We start from the raw sequence: 25723 nt of genomic DNA, 5'->3' as shown, positions 1-25723 counted from the left end.
CACCGAACTGTACGGCAAGGATTCCAATTGGACCTGTTGATCCAATACGGTGTATTGGTGGAATTTCCATGGCTGTGTCATTATAGATGCATTCGGTGAAAATTAATCTCTGCACCGATTCGTGCACCGTTGCATAATTGTGGTTCGATTTTAAAAAGCCTTCTAGCCCGGATTACGCCATTAAGCCTCCCGATAGCTCGCTTTCAGTATTAAAATTGTTTAAAGCACACATCTCCTTGGTGTGTCATGTCACGAAGGGACCTCATCAATTAAAAACACTCAAAAGACAATTTGTCCCGGGAATAAAAAAATCTAATTAAGTATCCGATAACCGTCCATGGCTTACCGATGAGAAAAGGCTACCGAGAAAGAGGTGATCAATGCATCTTAATCTTACCATGAGCGTTCCCCCGCTCACAGGTGGACGCTCCTTAGAAACCCCATTAGTCATAGATACCGGAAACGGTCACGCGCGGTACACGCCTGCTGGCTGGCCGTGCGATGCTTACCTTGCTTGTCCAGCATTTTCATCAGCATCGGACTCTTGGAGCTTTCCCGCGAGCTGTCCTTCTCGGAGGTGGAACTTTCACCGCCTCCGGCTGAAACTGAAGCATGATGATGATGGTGCTGCTGCTGCTGATGATGTAAGACGATACCGTTCCGTGTCGCTGTGGACGACGACGCTGGCACTGTTGCTGGCGGAGATCCCGACAGGATGGGTCGGTTAGCCGTCGAGGGCGTTTGGATATCTCGGCCTCGCCGTTCACCCGAGTTCGATGATGTTGATGCGACCGGATTGATCGTCAGGTCGTCCTGCTGTCGCGCAAGAAAGCGGCCACCGATGGACGATTGCTGCAGCTGGTGATGATGATGCGGCTGATGATGATGTTTCGATGATTTGGTCTTGACCAGGCTGGTGGACGAGCAGGAAGAGATGGATGGTTCGTTGTCCGACGGTTTCAAGCGAACTCCCGCGCCATCCTCGTCGATGCCGGTGGATGCAGCGATGGTCGGTGCATTGTTAGCTGCAAGTTCGAGACGATCGACATTATCGTACCCGTACCAGCCCAGTATATCATTCATGGCCGTTTCGGCTAGCTCCTGCAAAGAGACGGGAAAGGAAGGATCACAACGTTAGCCACAGCTTGCAACGTAAGGATCAGCACAATGCAATGTGCCGGATCGTAACCCTGCCCTCAGGATGTCATTATTTTATTAAATTGAAACCCACTACCAAAGGTGTTTCTTTCATGTGCTTTAGCCCTGCAAAACCTGTAACGAGACACCACCGATTCCACGCCGAAGAAACACCGAGGCTGGTGGGTGGATGTGAGTCTATATCACTCCCGCCCTCGGTAGGTTCTGTACCGATTGGATGTAATTGAAATACGAAACGCGCTTGGCAGTGGATATTAAATACATGATTAAATGGAATCCAAACACACGTACGACGCTTACAGTAAAATGCACCCGGAAATAGTACGCGGTTCTGCCGTTCTGCCATTGTATGGCGTTTATAAAATATAGTTCCCCTCCCCTCCCCCCAAAAAAAACCATTCGAGGCAGTTTGTGCAGTATTCTCCCGACCGACGAGGAATACGATAACCCAGGATTGATGTTTTAGTCGTCGGCAAAAAAGGCATCCGATTTCCTGTACCGACTTGTTTTGCAATGTACCGGAATCCTTTTCCGCAGCACATCTTCACTCATCGCTCGCATCGCATTGCCCATTGAAAAGTGCCTAGAACCTGCTGCTATATGCCAGGAGATAGGAGTAGAGCAAACGTTCACCAGCGTCTGGTATCGTCTGTTGTCTCTTGTTTTTTGGTACGCTTATACGCTTTTGTGGTGTACAGTTTCAGTGCTTCGGCAGAAAAACAGCACACGGCGTGACTGAAGGATTCGTGCACACATGAGCAGGTGAAATTTTACACTGCAACACGAAACGAGCGCCAACCTGAGTGTATGGGGCAAAAATCGTCGTAAAGCATTTATAACGGGGATGTTAGATACAAAATTTCGACATCGGAATATCGGGACAGTATGGCAGTTACCGCCTGAATTAATGCATACAAATGCTTACCATGCCATGCATAGGGGACCATTAACGATTGTATGATGAATCGCCATCACGTATGTGATGGCACACAGTTCTTCATGGTAAGTGAGATTGAGTGAGAGTGAGAGGCGCGATAAGTACTTACTTACTTACTTATCAGGTGCTACAACCGCTTTGCGGTCTTGGCCTGCTGCAACAATCCTCGATACCGCTCACGGTTTAGCGCCGTCGTCTGCCAATCCGTTATCCCGGCCGTTCTGGCAGACGCATCAACGCCATCACTCCATCTCAATTTGGGCCTACCACGCCTCCTCTGTCCGTGTGGACGGCCTAAGGAGGCGGAGTGAGAGTGGAGGCGCGATAAGGACTAGACAAATAATTCGCAAGTCCATTACAGGACCAAATTACGGTCATTCGGATACGGTAAAAGTAATGGTCGCTCTCTTCAGCCAGTTTTACAACTCATATAACTTTTTCAGGCCACATCGGTAAGCCGGTATCATATCCTGTTAGTTTACATATTATACTTATTAAGTATTTAGTACATTAAGGCAACAATTATGCCAGATAATCCGATTTATGAATAAATGAAAAGAATCGAATAAATTTTACATTCATATTTCGTCATCATAGAGAATCTCTTTTACAACGCTTCATCCTGCGGGCATTGGATGTGATAAGGACAAAGGAAACACCTCAAAGTATTCTATAGTAGATGCGTCCTGGCCTGGCAGATGATTAGGCCGTCCTTTATGAATAAAATAATCCTAGAAGGAATTAACCCTCAAAAGTCTTGGGATTTTGAAGACTTTTAAGTCTCGACTTCAGCCATCTAAACTTTGGTTGTAATTGTGCTACAATTACAATTACCAAGCGAAGCTTACCAGGTTTGTAAGAATGACAACGGCCAACATCACATGTCAGGTGAAAGTGGATGAAAAACTCTCGGATCGTTTTGCTACCACCTAGGGTCTCCTATGCCAAGGAGGTGGGTTTTCCTGTCATCATTCCAGCTCCGAGGCTCGGAGGTGGAAATTTCGGGGACCGCCCTCCTTAAGTCAATCCAGATCCTGACATAATCTGATGACATAGACATCATCAGTGCGAAGCTCTCCTATGTAGCAGAAGCTTACCAGGATCGAGCTAGCGGCAATAAAAATAATGGAGGCACCACCAGCGACCCTGCTAACAAAACCTGATTTACGCAGGGGTGATGTACAAATAGGTGACCGCACCTTCGAAGTCTTCCAAAACTTCATTTATCTGGGGTCAAAAGTCAGCACCGACAACAACATTGATGTTCAGTTTCGTGCAAGAGTGCTGACTGCCAAGCGAAGGAGACTTCTCCTCTCAAAATACCTGTCGCGCCAGACGAAGCTGGGACTGTTTAGAACATTTATAGTCCCAGTACTCAAATACGCCTTTACTAACCGACTGAGCACTCACATACGTACAAAACTGCCGAACCCCTCTTAGCTGCGTTCTTTACTTTAGCTTTACGGTGATTTAAACTCGTCTACTCCGGTCGACCATATGCCATGAGTTGTGGATATCAGGACTGCTGCCCTATGCTCCCTCAATATAGTAATAACATTCAGGCAAGCACTAGTGACTTGTCAGGACATTCATCGTGTAATGTAGACTAAATTTCTCCAAACTGTGCGGGGTTTCGGAGATGATACAGGATATCATCTGAAGTGATCGATGTGACGAAATTTTGACAGCGGTAACAGGTTGACTTAAGATGATTATGTGGAATTGTTGAACACTGTAGTCAAACCGGCGGTCCGGTGGCCGGCGAGACGGTGGCGCAGGTCTGCACTCGGCAGGACCGAGGTTCAAGTCCCATCCAGACCGCCTCCCCGAACGCAGGGCTGACTACTTTGCTACGGGTAAAATCTAGTCACAGAAAGCCAGAAATGGCAGGCCGACACCTCTCGAGGTTGTAGTGCCAAGGAAGAAGAAGAAGAAGTAGTCAAACCATTGATAAAAAAGGCAGCTAAGGTCGTTTCTATTGCAACAAGATTCGGCCTCTTCACTCGATACCTTTACAAGGAGTCAAACATGGTCCTCTGAAGATTTCTGCGGCATCACCACTTTAAATGGTTGACCTCCAAAGTTCCAAATGCAATATTTTGTATGGGACACAAAGGCACCAATCACACTTTCAGCAATACAAAAGTCCAGTTAATAGATAATATTCAAACGGGTTTTGAGGTCCTTCCCAGAGACGAAAAGGACGGGACGAGCTCCGAAGCAGTATTTAATGTTAATGATGATTACTTTGAGTGAATCTTGTTGATGACATTACATTTACATTACAAAAACTGGCCGAAAAGTGTCTCGAACACACTGCAGATCCTTCTTAAACATTAATTAATTACACACCGATGTTGGCAGTTTTCGGAATTATTTCACAAGGAGATGACAACTCCTAGATGGATAACTAACCAAAATAAAATAACTAAAAAAGTTTATCAATGATCAATAAAACTCAAAACAAATGCTGATCACATAAAAAACAAAATGTATAACCTTCTTAACATTGCAAAGCTGTAAGTTAACACTTTTTCACTTTCATTTCTACCCAATCATCGCACAAGATCGCACAATAATACGATCCGTAGCTTATCTTTGTGATTTATGTATCAACATCGTTTCCGAACGATCTCGCCGTATTGCATTTCATACCAACGGGCAACACACGATGCGAAGGTTGATTAACAACACTCGCTTCCACTACCACCACCTCCATTGATTCTTGGCACTGATCGAACATTTCAATCTGAGCCTAACATCGCGCCGTATAGCGTTTTGATTTCGATTTCCTATCAGTCGCAATAACAGCATCGTTTATGTGTATTTACATCACCGAACAGACCGCTGAGCAGCTGGGTCAGCCGATGATGATGAATCGATTTAGACGATTCCCGAGGCTTCTCGTCGATCATTTCGTTCGTGTTTTGCCCATGTAAAGCACGCCTGTTACAATGGTTCGCTAAACGTCGCACAGCAACGATTCCCCCCCCCCCCCCCCCCCCCCCCCATTATCCCACCACACACGCACGTTGGTCGGATGAACATATAATACTTCTAAATTTCAGCAATTAATTCTTCGCGAACGCCCGTTTTACAGCCAGCAGGCATCGCGGGAAAGATGATACCATACTTCGATTCGAACAGATCCCACCTCTTCCTCGCGTTTGGCTGTTTGACCGTTCCATCCGTTTCGTTTAAGCTGTTGCTTTGCATTTTGGATTCGGAAGACGCTCGAGGCGCGCTCGACCCAGACGACCACGTGACCGGTTGCGGCAAATCGGATCTGCCGATAATCGAGTGTAAACCAATAAATTAGTATTAATAAAAACAAAAGTATTAACTAACAACAGAAGAAAAAAAACCGGGTCCCAGGGTACATCCGGGGGTAACGGGCGAGACGAGCAGAAGAAGGTGGCTGGAAAACTGATACCGATACGCGATGCTCGTTCGGATCTTGGGGTGGGGCGTGATTGGAAAGAAGTACCAACAGATCTCACAGAAAACCCGCGACAGCGATGGCGCAGGAGAATACGAAGTAGAAGAAAAAACGGAGCGCTAAACCTAAATAAACATAAAAAAGGCGATCGATTTCAACCAACCCAACACCGCCACGTACACGGTGGACATGTGCTTGCGCATTCGGAAAAAGCCCGCGCTGATCCGTGTGAGATCTCGTAACTTGATGCAAGCAGCAATCACTAACGTACCAAAATTCCAGTCCACGAAATGTGATGACGATTTGCCTTGGGTGGACAGGAAAAATATTTCCTCCCCTCCCCTCATCCCCCTGCCCAGTTCCATCGGACATTTGCGCCCATAGTGAGCACATAGGACGCCAGCAGATTGCGTGGCCTTTATGCATGTGGCCCGAGAACCGAATCCTTCAACGCAACGGTCGTGTTTCACAGCCGTATAACAAATCCATTACATAATTTATCACACTTCACACGCGGACCAAGCGATCGGGCACGTTACCGGTCCTGACCACCTATTGGACTGTGGAGATGAAGAGAAGGAGAAAAAAAACACTGCCGAACTGGTCACAGCCGGAGGACACAACGGGACGTAACCAAATATCTCTTCAATCGACAACAAATTGGTCACAGCTCTGGGTGGTGGAATTGAGTTTTAGAGAAAGCCTTGAGCATGGGTAGATTTCCCACAGGCGCGCTACGTATCGGGCAATCCATCAATTTGTCACGACTGCAAAACTGTGCGACCACCACACCACCGGGCTTAACCCGGATTACTGGTGTGCAGATTAGCGAACGCGTCCCAGTAGCTCGGCCGGATGCGATGATTGATCTACATCGATCCCGGAGGGTAATTGAGTCTAATTCGCTGCCGATTTTGGTCTTTATTTCGGCTCCGTTTCGACCAACGAACACAATCCTTTTCTTCACAGGATTTTTCTTCACCCGAAAGATACGTCTACAAACACTTGACAGTGGCGATGACGAGTGGCGACGACTTTGGCGTTGTGAAACATTCAACCGATTTTCCTACAGCATGAGCCAAGATGCTAGCACAAAAATCTGGCTACACAGAGACATTAACTCGGCATTAGGTCCCCCCTCCCGAACGAATTGGAATACGGCATACGGCCCTTCCAGCAACACGGCACAGAAATTTGATCCCTTCTCGGGCGAACGGCAGCTTTCGCAATCCATGCACGAACTAAAATAGGTCCGCAAACGGCTCCGCAAGGGAGCGTGTGCTGCTGCACGGTAGTAAATCGTGTCCGCCGAGTTCGTTCGGATTAATTAGCGTTCCGTGGGCGTCCAGGTCCAACGCCGGCATGGCACAGTGTCGTGGAATCCGTGGGACAACGGTCCGAGCTACACACCGATTCTCACCGATTGCCCAACCCTTTAAACGGGACGTTGGTCGTCCTTGAATGCGAATGGGTTGTTAGAATATTGAGTTTCTTCTGCTCCGGAACCAACTCTGTCACACGCTTGCCACGCCGTTCCGGTTGCCTCCTGGTGAGTGGGTGATTTTTATGACTTTTTAATGTGCATGTGCAGTATGTGCCGCGACCAGTGCACGGGAACAAACTCCAAACTATAACGCACACACTACATAATATACGCCACGATGCCTGCTTGCCGAGGCTCCTACTAATGAAGAACACGTCCACGAAGAAGGTGTCAAACCAATGGGCTGGCTACACCGCAAAAAAGGTGTCCAACCGTCGTGGATCGACCGGGCGTTTTGGGCTTTACTTTACACCACTGTTTTTCGTTTTTGCTTGTGCTCCACACTGTCGTCACCTCAAGAGTGTAGCCGAGCGACGGATCATATTTCTTCCCATGGCGTTAATCGATCGTTTAAACCGTTGTCTACAATAGTGTTTTTCGGCTGCTGATGACGATGCGGTCCCAAAAAAGGGAAAAGGAGCAACACAAAAAATAACACCAACACCGCTTTGAGGGCATTTTTTCGGTACGTAGCGGGACACGAGCCGCGGCGGAGGATGGGAAATGAGCACGTCTGATCGATTACTTTGCGTAACATGAAAGGCGACACGCGAAAGGGTCACTGTTTTTGAAGCTAAGCATAATGTAACCGATGCCTATCGTCATACCGATACCACTTCAAGGGGCCCACTTTTCATCACACTTTGGCCGTTGGCGCCTGCCCGGAAGGTGTGAGAGTGTGATCCAGTTACGGATGTACATCGAATGAGACCAGCCTTGCATCCAGCAAAACAGTAAATATTGTGACGGTGGGTTGGGGTTTTATGTACTGCCGTGCTGTATGCAATAAACTGTCATGTAATAAACAGCGATTTTAATTGTGATTTTACGTGAATTAAAATATCAAATATTTACAAAGTGTTACATCGATTAAACTCTCCACTACCAAAGATTCAAATGGTCTTCTCATTTATCCAAACTACTACTGCTTTCAAGAGCTCTTTGCTTGATTGAATGAGCCATGTAAATAATTTGTAATATGCTATGTAAATTAGAAATAACGACGCAATGGACTTTTTTGTAATCCTCCTTTGGAATCGGCTTAACGGATTGGGCTTGTAAGAATGCCAGTGACCAACATCACATGCAAAGGGGGCGGTGGATGGAAAATTCTCAGGGCCCACTTTGCTGCCAACAAGAACCTGCACCATAGATGGGCTAGCCTGCCCTCTTTTCAATCTGGCGCTAGAGAGAGAGAGAGAGTGAGGCATTCGTGACCCGGAGGTGGAAGCATCGGGAACCATCTTTATATAGCTGAAAGACCGACCGACTTTATGGTCGATGGCGGTCCGGTGGCCGAGGCGACGGCAGCGACGATGTTCACACGGCAGGACCGGGGTTCAAATCCTATTCATATCGCCTCCTCATACGTACGGTTGAGTACTTTACTACGAGTAAAACGGCCCAAACTCAGATAGAGTGATCCCATTGATATGTCAGCCAGAACGGTCGGGATAATAGACTGGCAGAGTACGGCACTAAACCGTGAGCGGTATCGAGAATTGTTGTAGCGGGGCAAAATCACGAAGCGATTGAAGTCCATGATAAATAAGAAAGTAAGTTAGTTTTTAAATAATGTATTACACCTAACCGACACGTCATAACAACCAAGGACGTCCTAGCAATTTTGGAAATTGAAATTATCTTGCATACTTTCGTCTGCAATCTGCAGTACATCAATATTAATATTAGGTGAAATGAGCCCGAGAGTAAATCTTAATCTGATACGACAGTACACTCAGCCTCCAATACTTCATGGAGGATGTTTACCAATTTCATGCTCGAAAAACTTAACATAGTCTAGGTCTACGTTACATTGAAAAATCGCATGTCTGATCTTCAAGAACTGAAGTAGAAGATTCATGACCCAACGTTCATCGGCATCTAGCGTCTAGTGATTAGCATACATGCCAATGTTAGTCCATATGAGGTTGTTATCTTCATCAGTCAAAAAATCTCAAAAATACGCTCCTTAAAGCTTTGATACCAGTTAAGAAGAATTAGAAGAATTAGAAGCAGGACAGTGAAAGCGAATTTTATTATTTGTTTCGAGTATTTATAGAGGCTTTGGGTCTTAGAGACCTCATTCGCCTCTTAATTGCGAATAATGGCGTCAAATATACGATTTGATGATTTTTTTACACATTGTGATAGTATTATATCAGAGGTCAGTTTTAATCTCCAAAAACAATAAATACGCACTTTAAAAATTGTACAGGGTATAGAAATTGGTTGGAGGAACCTGGTTGGATGATGTTGGTTCCCCAAGTCTTCATCACAATAACCATTTGCGCATAAAATATCATTCCATTCTGGTAAGTAAAGCCTATCAAACTAAAAGAAACATAATCTTATAACCCCCTTAACCCATATGTCTATATCTTGAGGTTGGAAAATATCTCACTCATCACCTTACTATTAGTTGGCAAAGCACTAAACAGCATCCTCAATTTAGCAACAAACTGCACGGCTTCCGCGTGGCTGGTGTACGTCCCATACACCGTGCTAGCTGCAGCGCCGTTCGACAACACATCCGGAAACGTTCGCATTGCTCGTGCTTAAAACTGCGTGTAATTTGAAGCAACGGGCGCCACCGATAGGATCACTTCGACCAAAGCATCAACACGCATCACGCACATTACCACCACCCCCTTTCGGCCTCGCCTCACTACATCCGTCTTTATTATCGCACATCGTGTGTAATAGTTTTCAGTTTTACCGGGAAGATTCCGGCCCGTCCTGTAGCTTCGATCGGCAGTTCGCTCCATTGCCGTTGCCTCTAAACGATGCGTTACTGTAAGGGGAAACTAACGAAAACTGTCTGCATTTCATTAAACGGCACGTAGCGACGGATGAGGCGGAAGATCGAGCTGCCGGTAACTCGTTCCCAGCGTTACCATCCCTGAGTATAGCTCGATGAGTAACAACAGTGTGGGGCTTGATTTCTTGCTGCAGCCTCGCACAACACCGAGCGATCGATGGTTGGTGGTTGGTGAGGTCGTGCTAGCGAAGCGCCCTGGGTAAGGCGAGTGCTCGTTAGGGTAGGTGGAATTGAAGAAGTGTAAATGTGATACTCATTTACCACCACCCCGTTCCAGGCCTCCCGCCCTGTTTCCCCCGTGGTTCCCAGTGCCCGATTGCCGCATCGCATCAACTTGGTGCCCGGCGTGTCGGTTGCTGCAAATGTCATACCCGGCGTACCGGCTCAGATTCCTTCTCCAGCGACGGAGATTAACGTTGAAAATCGATAAGGCACTCCTGGCCTCCCTGGCACACCCGGCCGGGCAAACGGATGGACGGCGACGGCGAGTGAGATGCAGCCGTAGTTGACAAACGTCTCCCGTTGCAGAGGACAGGGAAATAAACAAGTATTGTAATACGATGACGGCTAAAGTTAATTAATTGAATAAGAAAACGAACAGTGTCACATTGCCGCCGGCCGGGATCATTCACGTGGGCCACAGCAATGACAACGACGACAGCGGCGGCAATGCCATGAATGTGGCAGTGATTGGCCTCGGTGATGGTTTGCAATTGGCCCGAACCCGGCCACCGCCCCCTCCTCCCCCCCATATTCGACCGTCAGCATCATCCCCGGGCCCGGTCATACCGATACAACCGGAGGAGCGATCAAGTGCCGCGATTTATTGCCACTTGGCCCCGTATGTTCTGCCCAAAAGGAACGCGCCTTGCAGATGTGCAAGATGTTGACCGAGGATGTGCAAGATGTTTGGACGAACGACGACGACGGTTTTGGCGTTCGCAAAAGCGTTTCATTAGCTTCGATGACAGGAAGACGAACGGACACACGTACCCGAACGCGCATCACTACTTTGTAGTTGCACTCCGTTTTTGGCCCGGAGTCAGCCGAACCAGCTGAATCCCCTTTTTTGGGAGCGCTCGGGGTCCGAGGGAAGGAACACAGAAAATGGAACCACCACCAACTGACATCTTTTCCGCTGTCTCGTGCCAATGGCACGAAATGTAGCTGCCTGACTAATATGCCAAGACGGGGAAAACTTATCGTGCGGCTCAATTTCGTCCAATTAGAGATCAGGCGAGAGATAGTGGATCAAACTGACTGCACGGGAAGTATAATTTATTTTGCAAGATTGTACATTGATTTTTTTTCTTTTGCGTATAAATAGAAATTGAAAGAAAGCGTCAAATAAAAATTTAAAACTTGATGAAGCCAATTAAATAATTTTATATTGAAAATTCACCAAAAAGACGAGCAAAACTAGTAGTATTAGTAGTAATTAGCAACACTAGAACCGTCCCAAATGGCACAAAATTCACTTCAAAGTAACAAATTCCGCGCCGCAGACCAATGCCACACCGTTCTATAATTACGGTTGATATTCAATTTGTGCCCTTCTTCCACGAGTACGAGGGGCGCCCAACTAGATTGGCGCAACCAAGCAAGACTTCAGCCAGCAAAGATCACCAATTCGTCTTCTGCGATTCTCGTAATTAAGCTCCCAACAGCCCTGCCTAACATGAGAATCCACTTGCACTTAATAATTCGTATGATTTACACAGAGCGCACATCCTGCTACAATGTATCTGTAAGGGTAAGCTGAGAATTTAATAATAACCAAACCTGAAGGCGGACGGTGCTTGCAAGAAGCAACAACTTTTTAGACGGTCATGCGTAGCCTGCAGAGAATGTAAATAAGGGGGGATACGGAGCATTACAACCAATGTTTGAGCCATTTTGAGCTATTGAAAGAAAACTTAACGATCAATTATAGTTCCAAATCGTTCAACATTTCAAGGGATGTTTTGTACTTTGTTAAACCGACGTATCCCAAACGTTGTCACTGTTGTCCTGATGTAAACTTGTATCCTTGAGACGATAATGAACGGGACACACTTATTTATTGCGCCCGTGACACAAAATATGGACCTAATTAATGCCATTCGAAACGCTGTCGACCATCTCTGTGCGGACGATGATATTTCCTTCCTTCCCTTGCGCAAGGATGCCTGCTTCCCCACCGCCATGGGATTCGAACGGGACATGACGGAATCTGGCGAAACGTCTGCCACGATCATCTCTTAACCCGCTCGCTAAACCAGGCGTTTCCCTGTTTGCGCGGTGCTGGCGCAAACGCAACACTGTTCCGTGATGCCAATTTTGAACGATCCTCCTGAAACCCATCGCGACCGTGTGGGAACTTCTTGGGAAGAAAAATACAAAACAACTCCACGTTCCTCGGCAACGGTTCGGGGTTCAAGGCACGGAACCGACGGTGGCGACGCATACCCCCGGCAAGATGTTTTGCATTGACGGAAGATATCGGGTTACCGGCACGGTATCCGGTTACGCGCCGAACGTAGACGAAACCCGTGGCACCGAGCGAGACCGGTCCTGAGCGTACGTACACACGCGTGCGCTTGCGTCTCGCGGTGTCTCGTCGGTCCGGGTCCCGGGAACGCGTTGTGGCGTCTTCAAATTTAGTTCTGCGAGTGAGAGAAGATGTTTGCCTTAAGATAAGCAACGGAAGGAGATGTTTAATGAATCAAAAGTCACAACACAACATTGAACCGAAAATTGATTGCTATTTTTTTTCTTCAAGATAAACTATTAAAATTTAAAACGTTCCAAAAATCTGTTCTAAATATTACTTCCTTTAAATTTTCTAATGGGTTTTAATAAGTTTTTAAATTATTTTAGTAAAAATAATATAACAAAATCGGTAAGATAAAATTTTTATCCTTTCTTAAAAAATCTTAATGCAATATGAAACACTTACTAATAACAAAGATTTCAAATTAATAAACAAACTAATGAAAGAAGTTTAAAACAGAGAGAAAAAGTAATGAAACAATAAACTCAAATTTTAACAAGTGAAAAAATAGTAAAAGCCTTACAATACATTTCTTAATACTAAAACAACTTAACACAGGTAACACGACATAAAAACTGCAACTTTTTACCCTAACCTAGTACACAAGTCAACAATTTGGAGAATACTCCTTCGTTTACAATCTGCACGAAATAAATGGCCGGGCGGGAGAGAGAGAGAGAGAGAGAGAGAGAGAGAGAGAGAGAAAACCATTCCACATTACCCCGACATGTCCGACCTGAACCGATCGGTCACAGAACACCCGAAGAGGCCCACCCAACCCACCCCGTTCGTTCGTTTCTTATCCATATTCCGATTTCATCTCCCCCCAGTTCTGGCACGATGTTGGATGACGTTGAAACCATCCATCCAGCCCGGGGTCTCCCATCACCGAGAGGCCCGGTCGGTTTCAAATTCGATACTCGAACGACGGTTTCGAGTTGCTTAATAATGTTTTAACGTTTGAAAATTATGTGTTATTTTAGCGTACGAATTCGCCCTCGTCTCCAATATCAACCCCGGTCGTACCCTTTCCCCCTGTACACCCCTCCTTCACCGTCCCCGATCATCATCATCAGCGTCAGCTTCATCTTGACGACCCGAACCCAACCGAGGACGAGGATATCGCGCACGGGCTGTGTTGCCATCTTACTCGCCGACTGACGGTCGGCGCGTAACCGGAACCATAACCGAAGCCTGCACCCACCATTCGTGCGCCATCCGAACGGATCGTGTGCTGGATGGATGGATCGTCTTCTCGGCCATGGCGAAAGGCGAGAACTTTTCGAAACTGAAACCCATCGAAGATGGAGCAGCGAAGGCCCAAAATCTAACCCCCCTGAACCAGAACAAACTGGGGGAAACGGTGGGGAGGAGAAACACAAAATAAAGCACACACACACACACGTACGAGCGACCGCACACACACACACACACAGGGAAACAACTCATGATAAAAATCATTGTAACCGGATATGCAGCCGAGCACGGTGAAGAATCCCAGCGCGCCCCTGTTTCGCGTTTTGGCATGGGGACGGAGGATAGATAGGGCATTCCCGAAAAACATGCCTTCGAAACATGGCGATGGCGATTTGGTTTTTTGGCGCAATTCCCCGAAACGAGCTGAGCTGATGCGCATTCCGGGGGCTGTCGGACCGAGCGAGCAAACCACACAAATATAAAACCTTATCAATGCGCGAGGATCTACCGGAAATGTGAGACACATTCGAGGGAGAGTGAGTGTGTGTCTAGCGTGCGTGGAGTTCAAATTTTAGTCATAGTTTTAAAGGACCAGAACGCGAATTTCGAGATCAGTTTTGTGGAGAGAAAACCCACAGGTTTTAAGGCAAAAAAATATTACTAGTTAAATTAGAGCACATTATAAAGCTAGCGCCACCACAATTCTATGCCCATTGTACAACCCAGGAACACGTTTAACCGTTCACCACAGCCAAACGCTTGCGAATGCAAAATTTCCCAAGCTTCTGGCCGCTGACTGGCTGGCTGGCTGGCTGGCTGGTAACATGAAACTCGTTTGCTTTCCTGGTCTAGAGTTCTGTAACGCTGCCCTACCACCAATACCATGTGGTTCGTGTCGCGATGACGTTTTCGGTATGCTTCCCAGTCGTTCCCTGTTCCCCGGGTCAGATTACGTTTCGGGGGTAACGTTCGATTGAAGGATTGTTTGCGCGACTGTTGGAGTTACAGTTTTGCAACGGATCCCCTTTTCCGCGGCCTGATTTCACTCAACCGAATGTCAGATTATGCACCAAGTTATGTTGTTTTCTGTACGGGTATTGTGGTCGACAGCTATGGAAGGTCCATGTGAGTAGGTTTAAGCTCTTGTTTCTTATATAAGTACAAGAACCAATAAAATTATTCTCGGGACAATAAAACCAAAGACCCTCAAGAGATCACTGCAAGGATCGTATTTATACAAATTTCGCCCAACTACAAATCCGGACCCTTGCCAACCCCATCATCAAAGCGAATCCTCCTGCTCCTGCGAGAGCTGCGAGACTTCCTGGCAGGTTTTTATAATGACTGTCCAGCATCATTAGTCACATTCAACGCACAGGCGGGAACAATAGAGCACCCAGGCGACATGAGAGATCATGAGTTCCGAGAGCTAGAGCACCACCCGGTAACTCTACACCTTGAAATGTCTCATTTACCGAAACGTGGATCCACCGGTTCGACCGTTGTCCCTATCCGCAAGGCGTGCCTTGCTCGTATAGCTTCATGCTCATTATTTAATCCTGGGAAGTTCCACTTTTCTACCGGACTACCGGAATGCGATACCATCGTTCACCCGAAACCAAATACCCCCACCGGCTCCACACCGCTACCCCTCCCCGCCCCGAAAACCATCTCTCACCCGGGGATTCCGGGCGCATTTTCTAAAGCTCGCTTCGCACAACTTTTGACGTGTGCACGAAATGTATCCGCATGCGTGTCTTCTGCCGAAGAACCCAAGAACACTATTAGTATCGCAGGAGTGCTCACACCACACAACACTCTCGGCGTTGGTCGTTCGTTCCGGTCCCGCAAAAACCCCTCCCCGATCGTCACATCGTCCGATGGTGTGGAAAATATGTTTTCAATTTGCACCGCCCTCATTCGTGCCCTTGTTTTGTGTTTGTGTCCCAGCCCCAGCAAGACTAAAGAGCCGGTAATAGATGGAAAATCTAAACCGACCCGTGTCCCGTTCATTCCCTACCCGCACTATTTGCCGGTTACTGCTGCTGCTACTACATCTACTACTGGCTGGTTGGTAATGCGACACCGCCGATGTGCATCGGACGACCGATCCGGACGAATACAACGAAGCAACCTCATCATCATCATCGTCATCTTTGGCAACCGTGCTGGCTGGCTGGCTGGTTGGCTGGAAGGAATCCGATATCTCGTGCACTGTCTAGCTTCTGGCTCACCCGATCGATTTTTATGTAAAGAGGGGGCTGTTTGAGGTGGATCGGGAAGGGTGGTATGATAGTCACACAGGATCACAATTTTCCGATCAGCGTATCGAGGATGTGTCCTCCTTCCTAGAAAGTGCAAAATTCCTGGAACTCCAAATTCATTCCAGTTTTTGTAACGTAAACAATGAACTTAAATATTGAATTCTATGCTTTAAGCTCTGCAACTGAATGTCCTTGAAGCTAGGAGCTCAAATGGGAAAACTAAATCTGATTAGCTCCACCTTCAACAATGGAGTATTTGATAAGTGACGCTAAATGGTTCAGCCGATTTTTTCTTGACCATTTTCCGAGCTTCAAAATAGACCAATGACGTCAATTTTAATTGCTTAACATTATTTAACGGAAAAATCGGAGACATCAACGCCACAACTCCATCTCAGTTTGAGCCTACCATGCCTCCTCTGTCCATCTATGGTGGAGTCATTGGGTTGGATCGTCCAGTGCCATTCTCATGAAAAGACTAGCCAATAGGAAAAAAGACGAGTCTAATTCGCTTCTCAATGAATAGATTACCGTACAGCTCGTAGAGCTCGTCATTACAACGGTTCTTTAATCGTTAATTTAAAAATCCTTCTGAGCATCTTCCTTTCGAATGCAGCTAAGAGGATTTCGCTTGTGTTGGACTGGGTCGCATGTGTCAGAGGCGTATGTGAGTACTGAGACTATAATGTTCTATCCTCAGGATTCCTCTTTTTCCTGCATCTTCTTCAGGCTGTAGTATGACCGGTTGGCAGCCAGAACCCTAACGCAACAACATCATGTTGTTGTCGCTGCTGACTTTTGACTCCAGATAGGTTTCAAGGCAAGGCCGCTAGTGGTGCCTCCATCATTTGGTTTTCGCCTCGTTCAATCTTCAACCCGAGATTTAGTGCCACTTGCTTGCACTTTTTGTAAACTTCTGTCACATAGGAGAGCCTCAAACCAATGATGTCTGTACCATCAGTATACCAGGATCCGGATCGACTTAAAGAAGATGGTCCCCGATGTTTCCACCTCCGAGTGGTCCGGAGGACCCTCTAAGTACGGGAATACGGAATAAGCTTATCCGAATGAAACATGCTCTCAATTTTATCAATGTCAAATATTTAGGATTCAAAGCATGAATTTCTTCTTTCTTGGCACTACAACCTCGTGAGGTCTCAGCCTGCCATTTCTGGCTTTCTGTTTGCGTCAGCTCTTCGCATAGTAGGACGGTGCAAATTCCATGCGGATCGTCCCATCGTGGTGAGCACTAACTTAACTATCCAACTACGTAGTATCAACAAGTCTAGTAAGTCAAAAATGGGAGGCATGAACAAGGCCTATAAAGAGTATTCAGGCTAGCAATAGCAATCGAGATAATATTTTCAGATCTCTCTCACTCTCTCTCTCTCTGTCTCTCTCTCTTTCTCTCTCTGTCTCGTTCTCTCCCTCTTTCTCCCTCTATTCTTGACCTAATAACCTCTTAGGTCTAGCCTGCCATTTACTAGAATTAATGATACCGCGTAGTTGAATAATCAATCTTTACTACGGCGAAACGGTTTGGATGGGATTTGAACCCCGTATGAAGGGCGGCGTCGTTGTCGCCTCTAATACCGAGCCACCCAATTTTTAAATCATTAATAGTTAAAAATACTTACTTTATCTATGATTAAAATTTAAAACGCGTCTTAAACCCCTAACTTTCCCACTAGTGTGCCACATGTGTGCCATCTCTCGGGATCAGCTGCATTTGTCAATAGACCCAGCCCATGTTTCCTACAGATAGTTTTAACTCTTGCCCGTTTTTTCTTAAAACATCGGTTATAATTAGTTTCAAAATAAGCATAAAATCTTACCGTCCCATTGACATTTTGCGTACGGTCCCATAAAAACTTCAACTCCATGTGATATCACTTCACCCGACACGTCTGTATAAATTACTCTTCGCCCAAAAGGGTGTCATTTGAGACCACGCTGAATACCATTGCTTTGGAGCAGACACAAAACAAAATTATACGCGAAAAAACCGAAACCAGCAACAACCACCAAGACCACTGCTGCTGGTATCTTTGCGCCATCATTGTAACAGCGTACGGTCGGTGCCACTGACACCGCCGTACTCACAGCAAGCGGCACACCACCGTCCACAGCTTCGTGTCAGCTGCCGGATATCAAATTATCAACTGCAACTTCATTTGCACTGGATCGCATTTCAATTAGCAAATCATTTCGTTGCGCGTCCCATTCCGGACGCCTGCCTTAACCTGGCCGGTTTGGGGTCCCGTTACTGACGTTCCTCTGTAGGGAACGTGCGTGCAGTTCAGGCATGGGAAAAATTAGGTGATATGAAAAATGTGCTACATTCGGTAATTACGTGAAAGAGGGGACAGCTTTTTGAAATTTGGATTCTTTGCTGCATTGCGTGGATTGGTTCAAGTTACAGAATCCTTAGATTTCGGGAACTGAGGAGTGGTCGATCTGATTCGTAAGAAACTCTCCAAGCAATCTAGAATCGACTCTCGGAGAAAAACCAAGCTTTACCGACGCAATCAGCTCCCAACGAAGGACGGCCACCCAACAACAACGCCGATGCAACCGATAACCACACTAAGGTACTCGTTACCGAAGTACGTGAAGCCAACGACAATATCACATTACACTGAGCACAATCAAATTGGGTGAAATTTTCGTTTTGTTTTTAATTAAGCAAGCGCATGCGAACCCGAAAGCTACTTTTGTGAGTATCTTGTTAGCGAAGCTGTAATAAACTTATAACATACATTCATTGAGCTTAAATTTGCTAAGGTGTTGTTGAACAACAAAACATAAATGCAACCCTTAAAAAACGGTTGATTTTTTTTTCCTGATAATTGCGCTTACCGCTTAATTTGACTTCGAGACGCTTTGGTTCAAATTCGAACTCAATATAGGTGATTTGGATTCGATTTCAGCCGGTTTTTCCATGCCGAATGGGGAATTTTTGCAGACTCAACCCTCGCCTCACCAAAGCGACTGTGACCCGGTAATGTGAACTTGTTTTGTTTTTTTTTTGTTCTTTAAATCCACTCAAGTAAATAATTAACAGCTAGAGTGAAAAACTGGAAAGAGCATTAAAACGAGTCGAGCCAAGTCAAGTGAAATCAGTTCTGTATGTAGAGGACGGCCAATTCATTGACCCGCGCGGCGGTTGCAATTGTTTTGTAGGTTATTTTACTTCTTGTTCTTGGTTTAGGTTTTTCTTTTTCTCTTACCAACCGACTGCTCATCATTTGTGGGACTTGGTTGGTGAATGAAAATTGATACTTTGAGTTTACTTTGAGGATGCAGTGATAAAAAAAACAAAACCACCAAAACAACACCGGCACAATTATCGCCCGGGAAAAGAAGGCCAGCAATAAGACGCGGACGCTGTGTAACGCTGTGAAGGAAACCGAGCAAACAACCTGGACAGTATCTGTTTTTTTTGTGTGTGTGTGTGTGGAGCTGAAGAGTAATGTATGTAACATGTAAGTTTTAATTGAATGGTTATCGCTATATTAGATACTTTATGCACTGATGGAGCAAAACAAATAGTTAGGTTTTATTTTGATTTTCATTGTACAGGCTCTATCCAATTTGTCGGAGATCAACGTTCGTTAGAGGTAAGCAGCCATGATCCGAGTTTCCTGAATAAAGCTGGGCGATCTAGCCATGTCTAACCGAAGTGCTCTACCCTCAGCGGAAATGAAGAAGGCTCCGTTGGGTTGATCATGTCAAGAAATCTCAAATTGGACCATGTTGTCTAGAACTGATATAAAGAAGCGACAAAAAGTGTTTTCCTATTTGACTATATTGCTTGATACTCATTTTGGGATGTCTGACACCTTCGTCTTTAGCTTAGTCTGCTATAAGTAAATCTAGATCCTGGCTTACGGCTTAAGTTAATCATAGGATCAAAGATCGCCTCGCCTTAAGTTTATCACGAGAAAGTACAATCGGTGGATGATTTATAAAAAAGTCATAGCTCGAGGCTCCTAATTCATTCTGAACTACATTCATAGAGCCGTAGGTCAAAAGGAAGTACCGACTACCACAAAGCTGTTAAGAATGCGCAAGTGTGCTTGCCCCTAGTAGGACACACTACAAAATAAGGGACACATGCCCTATCAGGAAGCTGCTCGTCAACGACACTTTCACCGCGAAGCGTAGAAGAGCACAACGAGCTGGTTGGCTCACTCAGATCGGATGTAGCCGAAGATGAAGGAGTGCAGCCAAGGACCGTGTTTCCTAGAAAATGATTTAACACCAGGCCATGTCTTTTAGACGTGCTCCATAGGAGCAGGCCAAAAAAGAAATAGAGAAACTGGAAGAATCAGTTTGAGTTCCAGTATTCATTTATGCCTCTAAGTCTTGGACTCTTGAAACTTTGTTTGTAACTGATAAAACTCTCATAGCGGCGTTCGAAATCATGATTTATTCATTTGTTAACTTATGACCACAAGGTCCCCTCGACACTATCTTAATGCTTACTTTTAAGTTAAACGAATAGAGTCGGCGCGAGAGCGGCTATCTAACGAGTAGATGGCCTCACAGAATGAATCCAATTTCATGGCACATAGCAACAAACAAATCAGAAAAACCGAAACTGAAACGGCGATCCTCGCCGGAACGTAGAAATTGATTACCACCGGGAGCAAAAAAAAGCGCGCCGACCAAGGATCTCTGAATGCTGCATCCACGCCGAGGGCAGAGTTGCCAGACCAAGGATTGCAATTCACGGGATCCCTTTAGAAACGCAAAGCAAACATTCGCTGGATACGTTTTTGGTCGATAGCGTCTTCGACCGGGACGAGGATATTTTTGAAAAGACAATGAAGGAATAGAGAATTAGATTCCCCTGACTCCGAAGCTCTGGACTGGATATCAGGTGGGTTAGGTGAAGTCTAATGTGTCAGAGATCAACCGAGTTTTCTGGAAAACAACTGGCGATCCAGCCAAGGCTAACCGACATGCTAGACGTGGTAGAACCTTCAGCGGCTCCAAAATCAAGAAGGCTTCGTTGGGTTGACCAAGTCATGAGAATGGTACTGCAAGACTCAGCCCAATATAGTCCTTTTGGTCATTCGTCGGATTTTTGGTCAGACGTTCATCAGAAAAGCCGGAATATTGGATTGGGAGATGACGGAGCAAGACTTTGAGCGTTACCGGGAACCTTAGCAACAATCCAATACCTGATAAGTAAATAAGCAAATAAGTAACTCAATGTTGTTGCTGTAAAGGCGCTCCTACCGTTATAAATTCACTCATCTGTTTCGTTTACCTCTGTGTCTTGTCCTTTTCTTAATGACAACAGTGAAAACGACACAACTTTCCACCTGATAAGAATTTTGAAAAAACTTATCCTTCATCTTTGCCAATGTCATGTCCCTGTGCATCAACCTCAAACACTTTGAAACAGCAACCCAAAGACGTTTCCTATCTAAAAAAAAAAATTCGTTTGCGTTCCAAACTCCCTATCTTCGAAAGCGAAGGATTCTTTTCCCATTTGATCTGACTGATCTCATCCATCTCAGACGCACATTACCATCAACACACACGATTTTGCGCAACGAAATCCGCACGTAGCAAAACACGCGAAAGAGAAAGTGTTCAATTTCCACACCGGAGTCGGGCGTTGGTTGGTGGACACATGTGACACAAAGCACGAGGAAAATGTCTTTGAAATAGAAATCGAAACCGAACGTCCAAAAACCTGTGTCGCCGTCACTAAACCGGCGTTCGTGTCCAAATTTATTACTCGCCCGATTGGATCGAGAGTTTTTGCAGGAATGCTGAGGGACTTGGGGTTCGATTTGGAAGAAGGAAGGAACCCCATCGGTGGAACTGTTTTCTATCCATTGCAAGCGAATATGCGTGTATGTGTGTGTTTGACGAAGATGAATTTATGTGTGAGTATTTAATTTCCTAGTGCGCACATCATGGAAATGGATACGGATCGCCGAACACCAAAGTTTAGGCAAAAATGGAACAAAATTTAAGAAAAACTGTAATATATTTAGCGGAACATGGAAAATGTGTCAAGCGATTATTTTTATTCAATATTCAACAACTAAAAATGTAAATTATGCCTCATCTTGAGCGAATTTAATTTATTTCCATCGCAAACAATGTAATCAATCCCCATTACCCTTTCCCGATTCGTCTGATATCAATAAATTTGACCGCTGGCCGCTAACAACAACAATATACGGTTGCAGTATGCGTCAATTATTAATGGGTTCACGTCAAATAAATTCTCTGGCAATATTCGCGCCAGCCAAATCGCTCCCCACGTTCCGACAGTACGGTCCTTGTGGGGCAATGGCGGGACCGGGTACAATGGAGAAGCAGCAAGTAGTACGCTAGTAATAGGGATCCCTCATACGCTCTTCGCTGCTCACCTGCTGCTCTGACGACTCCCTGCGCTTCGCCAACACGTGGAAAACTGACAACGGCAGGTGTGCGGCCGTTTGAAATCGTAGAGGACTTCACAAGATATGCCGTCGGCGTCCCGCCGGTTCGCTCCACCGTGTGCCATACGTGCGCGCTGCATCATCCCGGTGTGCCGCGTGTGGGAAAGATAAAACTCTGTGAGCTGCGAACGCTACCCAGATTTGCCCTGCCCGCTTCAAACGAAACACATTTGATCCCGACGCGGAGGACTAAATATAAGCCGCGATAAATTGCATCAAACCGAAAATGGGGGGGGATGATGATAACTTCACCCAGCGCACAGCCGCGCCCCTCTGTTAAGGGTGCAGAGCGTGTAGAATGCTTCTCGGTGTGTACAGCTCTCCCATTACTACTTGTTGCTTCTCCCGCAAAAGGGCAATATGGGGTTATTTGGTTTCAGGTTGAAAACCGGCGCTAGACGACGCCCTACGAATACGGGAGGAATTAAATACCATTGGCAAACATTACTACAACACAACCGCTTGTGATGATGAGGAGGATGTTTTGTGATACACACAAATCTGTTTAGATTTTATACCTATGTCGGAACGTTAATGTACTACAATTAGACGTTAGTGCGTGACCGAAAACTGATCTTGTTCAGGCAAGTGAGATCACTTTAATGTATAGAGAGAAACGTATAATGCCCAGGCAGAAGCCGTTGTTCTGATAACGACGATGGCGATCCCACCTTTGACTTCTGAATGGATTTAGATGGTTGAGTTATCTTGAGATAATTGGCACACATTTTTTACTTAAGCTTTTAATGAACGAAAAACTTTCAGTTCAGTTGATTAAATTTAAATACTTCTAATACATGCCGCACACAATTATCTAAACACAGATGCGAAACTCACAACAAGAACTCTTTGCGGCATACTTATGTACCATGGAAGTCCTTTTGTGAAACTATGAGTTCCTGGCCGCTACATTCATATAGTTTTGCACTCTTCGTGCGGTAAAAATCATACTGTGCCACGTAATTCTTTGGCGTACGGACATCCACAGTAGAAAATATCACATATTACCTTAGGGAGTCTGCTTGGAAGGATTTTTGATCCCGTATGTGTGGACTGACTATCCAGCTATGGGTAAAATCAAGTCACACAAAGCAAGATATGGCATGCCAAGATCTAGGAAGAAGAAGTGGTGTGGAACGACTATGGCGGAACCGTTACAATGACGAGCTCCACGAACTGTATCTCAGCATCGTGCAAAGAATCAGACTCGCAAGGCTCCAGAAGGATGATCATCCATCTCAAGATGATCAAGTCCTTTTATGGCCTAGATAATGGATTGGCGGTAGACCATGAGCGGCATAGAGGATTATTGGGTCAAATACCGCGAAACGTTTGTAGCACCTGATATGTAAGAACGTAGCCAAAGGAGTGTCCCAGTCAAAATCTAAATAGTATAGCTTCGCATAGCCTCGTTCTCTAGTCTTTGTAGCTTAGCGAGTTGTGTATCATTTGCGAGGAACAGAATTGTTTAGCACAAAAATACAAGTTTGATCAAAAATATTACAAGTAGAGTTGTGTCTTTCCTTAGCGCTTGATATAACTCCCGAGCGTATGAATAATACCCAAATTTTAAGCTACTTTCTTTACAACCTTGTCGGTGTGGTCCTTTAGTTTAAGATGTCGTCAATTGTTACTCATAAATATTTAATACTAAAAACACTGTCTACGGGTGCTCCATCTATCGTTATCATGATTTATTGTCTCTATTAATGTCTTTGTTTTTTTTTTTGTATGTGAAATCTTATTTTATTTTAACTTTACCAAGAAAAATATCTCCCAGGTCTTCGTTTATTTACATTGAGTTAAATTGAGCATTTTTCTGAATGATCATTCCCGTTGATGAAGATCACCGTGTCATCAAAAAATAATGTGCTCTAGGGAATGTACTCTGTTCTCACTGTTATAAGAGTATATCAGCTATACAGTACAGTCTGTACTAAGAAAGTCATATCATTTAACGATAAAAAAATAGATACACAGAACAGCCGTTGTTAGAATGACGGCTAGTGAAATTAGCTAACGGTTCCATCGTACATTAAGCACTGACTGTATGAAGCTAATCATGTCATTAGTATCGAAGGATGATTATGATTAGATGTCATTAGTATGAAGCTAATCATGTCATTACCATGAACTTAATATATCGAAAGTATATTAAAAACTATCAGAACCTTTTTTAACTAAGCTGAACTTATCTCCTAGTCGGTCCGGTGGCCGAGGCGATAACGGCGCCGGTCTTCACACGGTAGAACCGTCTGGGTTCAAATCCCATTCAGACCGTCTCCCCGTACTTAGGGCTAACTACTTTACTACGGGTAAAATAAAGTCACAGAACGCCAGAAATGGCAGGCCGAGACCTCTCTAGGTTGTAGTGCCAAGGAGATGAGAAGAGATAAATTTATCTCACGCTCAAGCGTCAACTGTTTGAAAAATGTCTAAAACAAAGGATTTTTTAAGCAGATCGCTATCGAATCTCATCCGGACCATTTTTCCCTAGTGACTATTCAAGTAACTTTCCAACTGCGTCGTACTAAGAATTCTAGTAAGCCATTTAATGGCCGACATGGCCTTAGTAGGTCCGTGGTTCGACAGAACCGGGGTTCAAATCCCATCCGGTCCGTTTCCCCGTAGTGAGGACTAACTATCCAACTACGTGGTATCATTAAGCCTAGCAAGCCAGAAATGGCTAGCATGACCTATGAGGTTGTCAGGCCAAAGAAGAAGAAGAAGTCCTTAACAGGTCGTTAGGCCTATACAAGATTTAAATGAGCAATATAAGAAATATAATATTGAGAATATCTTTCATTATTTTTTCTTCTTTGACACTACAGCCTAGAGAGAATGTCGCATTTAACGTACATAGGATCGAATGAGTAATTGAGCGTATTGTAAGAAGTACAAGTTACGAGATAAGATTCTTGGTCGAGCAAGCAAATCATCCTAAACTAAATCCTAACTACTGGCCTAAACTGGCGTTTAAAATTTATATTTATCGCTTATGCAACACCTAGGCAACTATTTAACTCACTGTACAAAACCACAAAACCATTGTACAAATCCCATCAAAATTCTTCCACCGTCCTTACTGTGTTTTAACTCCCGATATCTACCATATAGATAGCCCGATCTGCTTCTTCATACCTCACCCCGTTTTTGTTCCTCAAAAGGCTCAACTTCTCCAACGGTCCAATTACCGTACAACAGTACAACAGAGCACCACCCTACTACAATTTCCGGACCACCGTTTTCGGTGCGAAAGATTTCGTCCATCAAGCTATGCTCGATAGCAGCCCACATGCGTATTGCACTCCAAGCGTCCGGTAACCGGGGCAGGACGACATCAGCAAGCTCCAATTTCCAA

General features: G+C 45.2%; 1 protein-coding gene across 2 annotated transcripts in view; it reads right to left on the bottom strand.

Moving 5' to 3' along the window:
• The window catches only part of LOC118507428 (sine oculis-binding protein homolog A-like), a 31993-nt gene that overhangs the window by 3319 nt on the left and 2951 nt on the right, over positions 1 to 25723 (bottom strand). For both annotated transcript variants that reach the window (XM_036045898.1, XM_036045899.1), the window contains exon 3: positions 510 to 1101. In XM_036045898.1, coding sequence (XP_035901791.1) covers positions 510 to 1101 — 592 coding nt within the window. The remainder of the gene's footprint in view (positions 1 to 509; positions 1102 to 25723) is intronic.

Source organism: Anopheles stephensi, chromosome 2, assembly GCF_013141755.1.
Source record: "Anopheles stephensi strain Indian chromosome 2, UCI_ANSTEP_V1.0, whole genome shotgun sequence".
Taxonomy (NCBI): domain Eukaryota; kingdom Metazoa; phylum Arthropoda; class Insecta; order Diptera; family Culicidae; genus Anopheles; species Anopheles stephensi.
The sequence above is the reverse complement of the archived record's forward strand: the minus strand, read 5'-3'. Positions and strand labels throughout refer to the sequence as shown.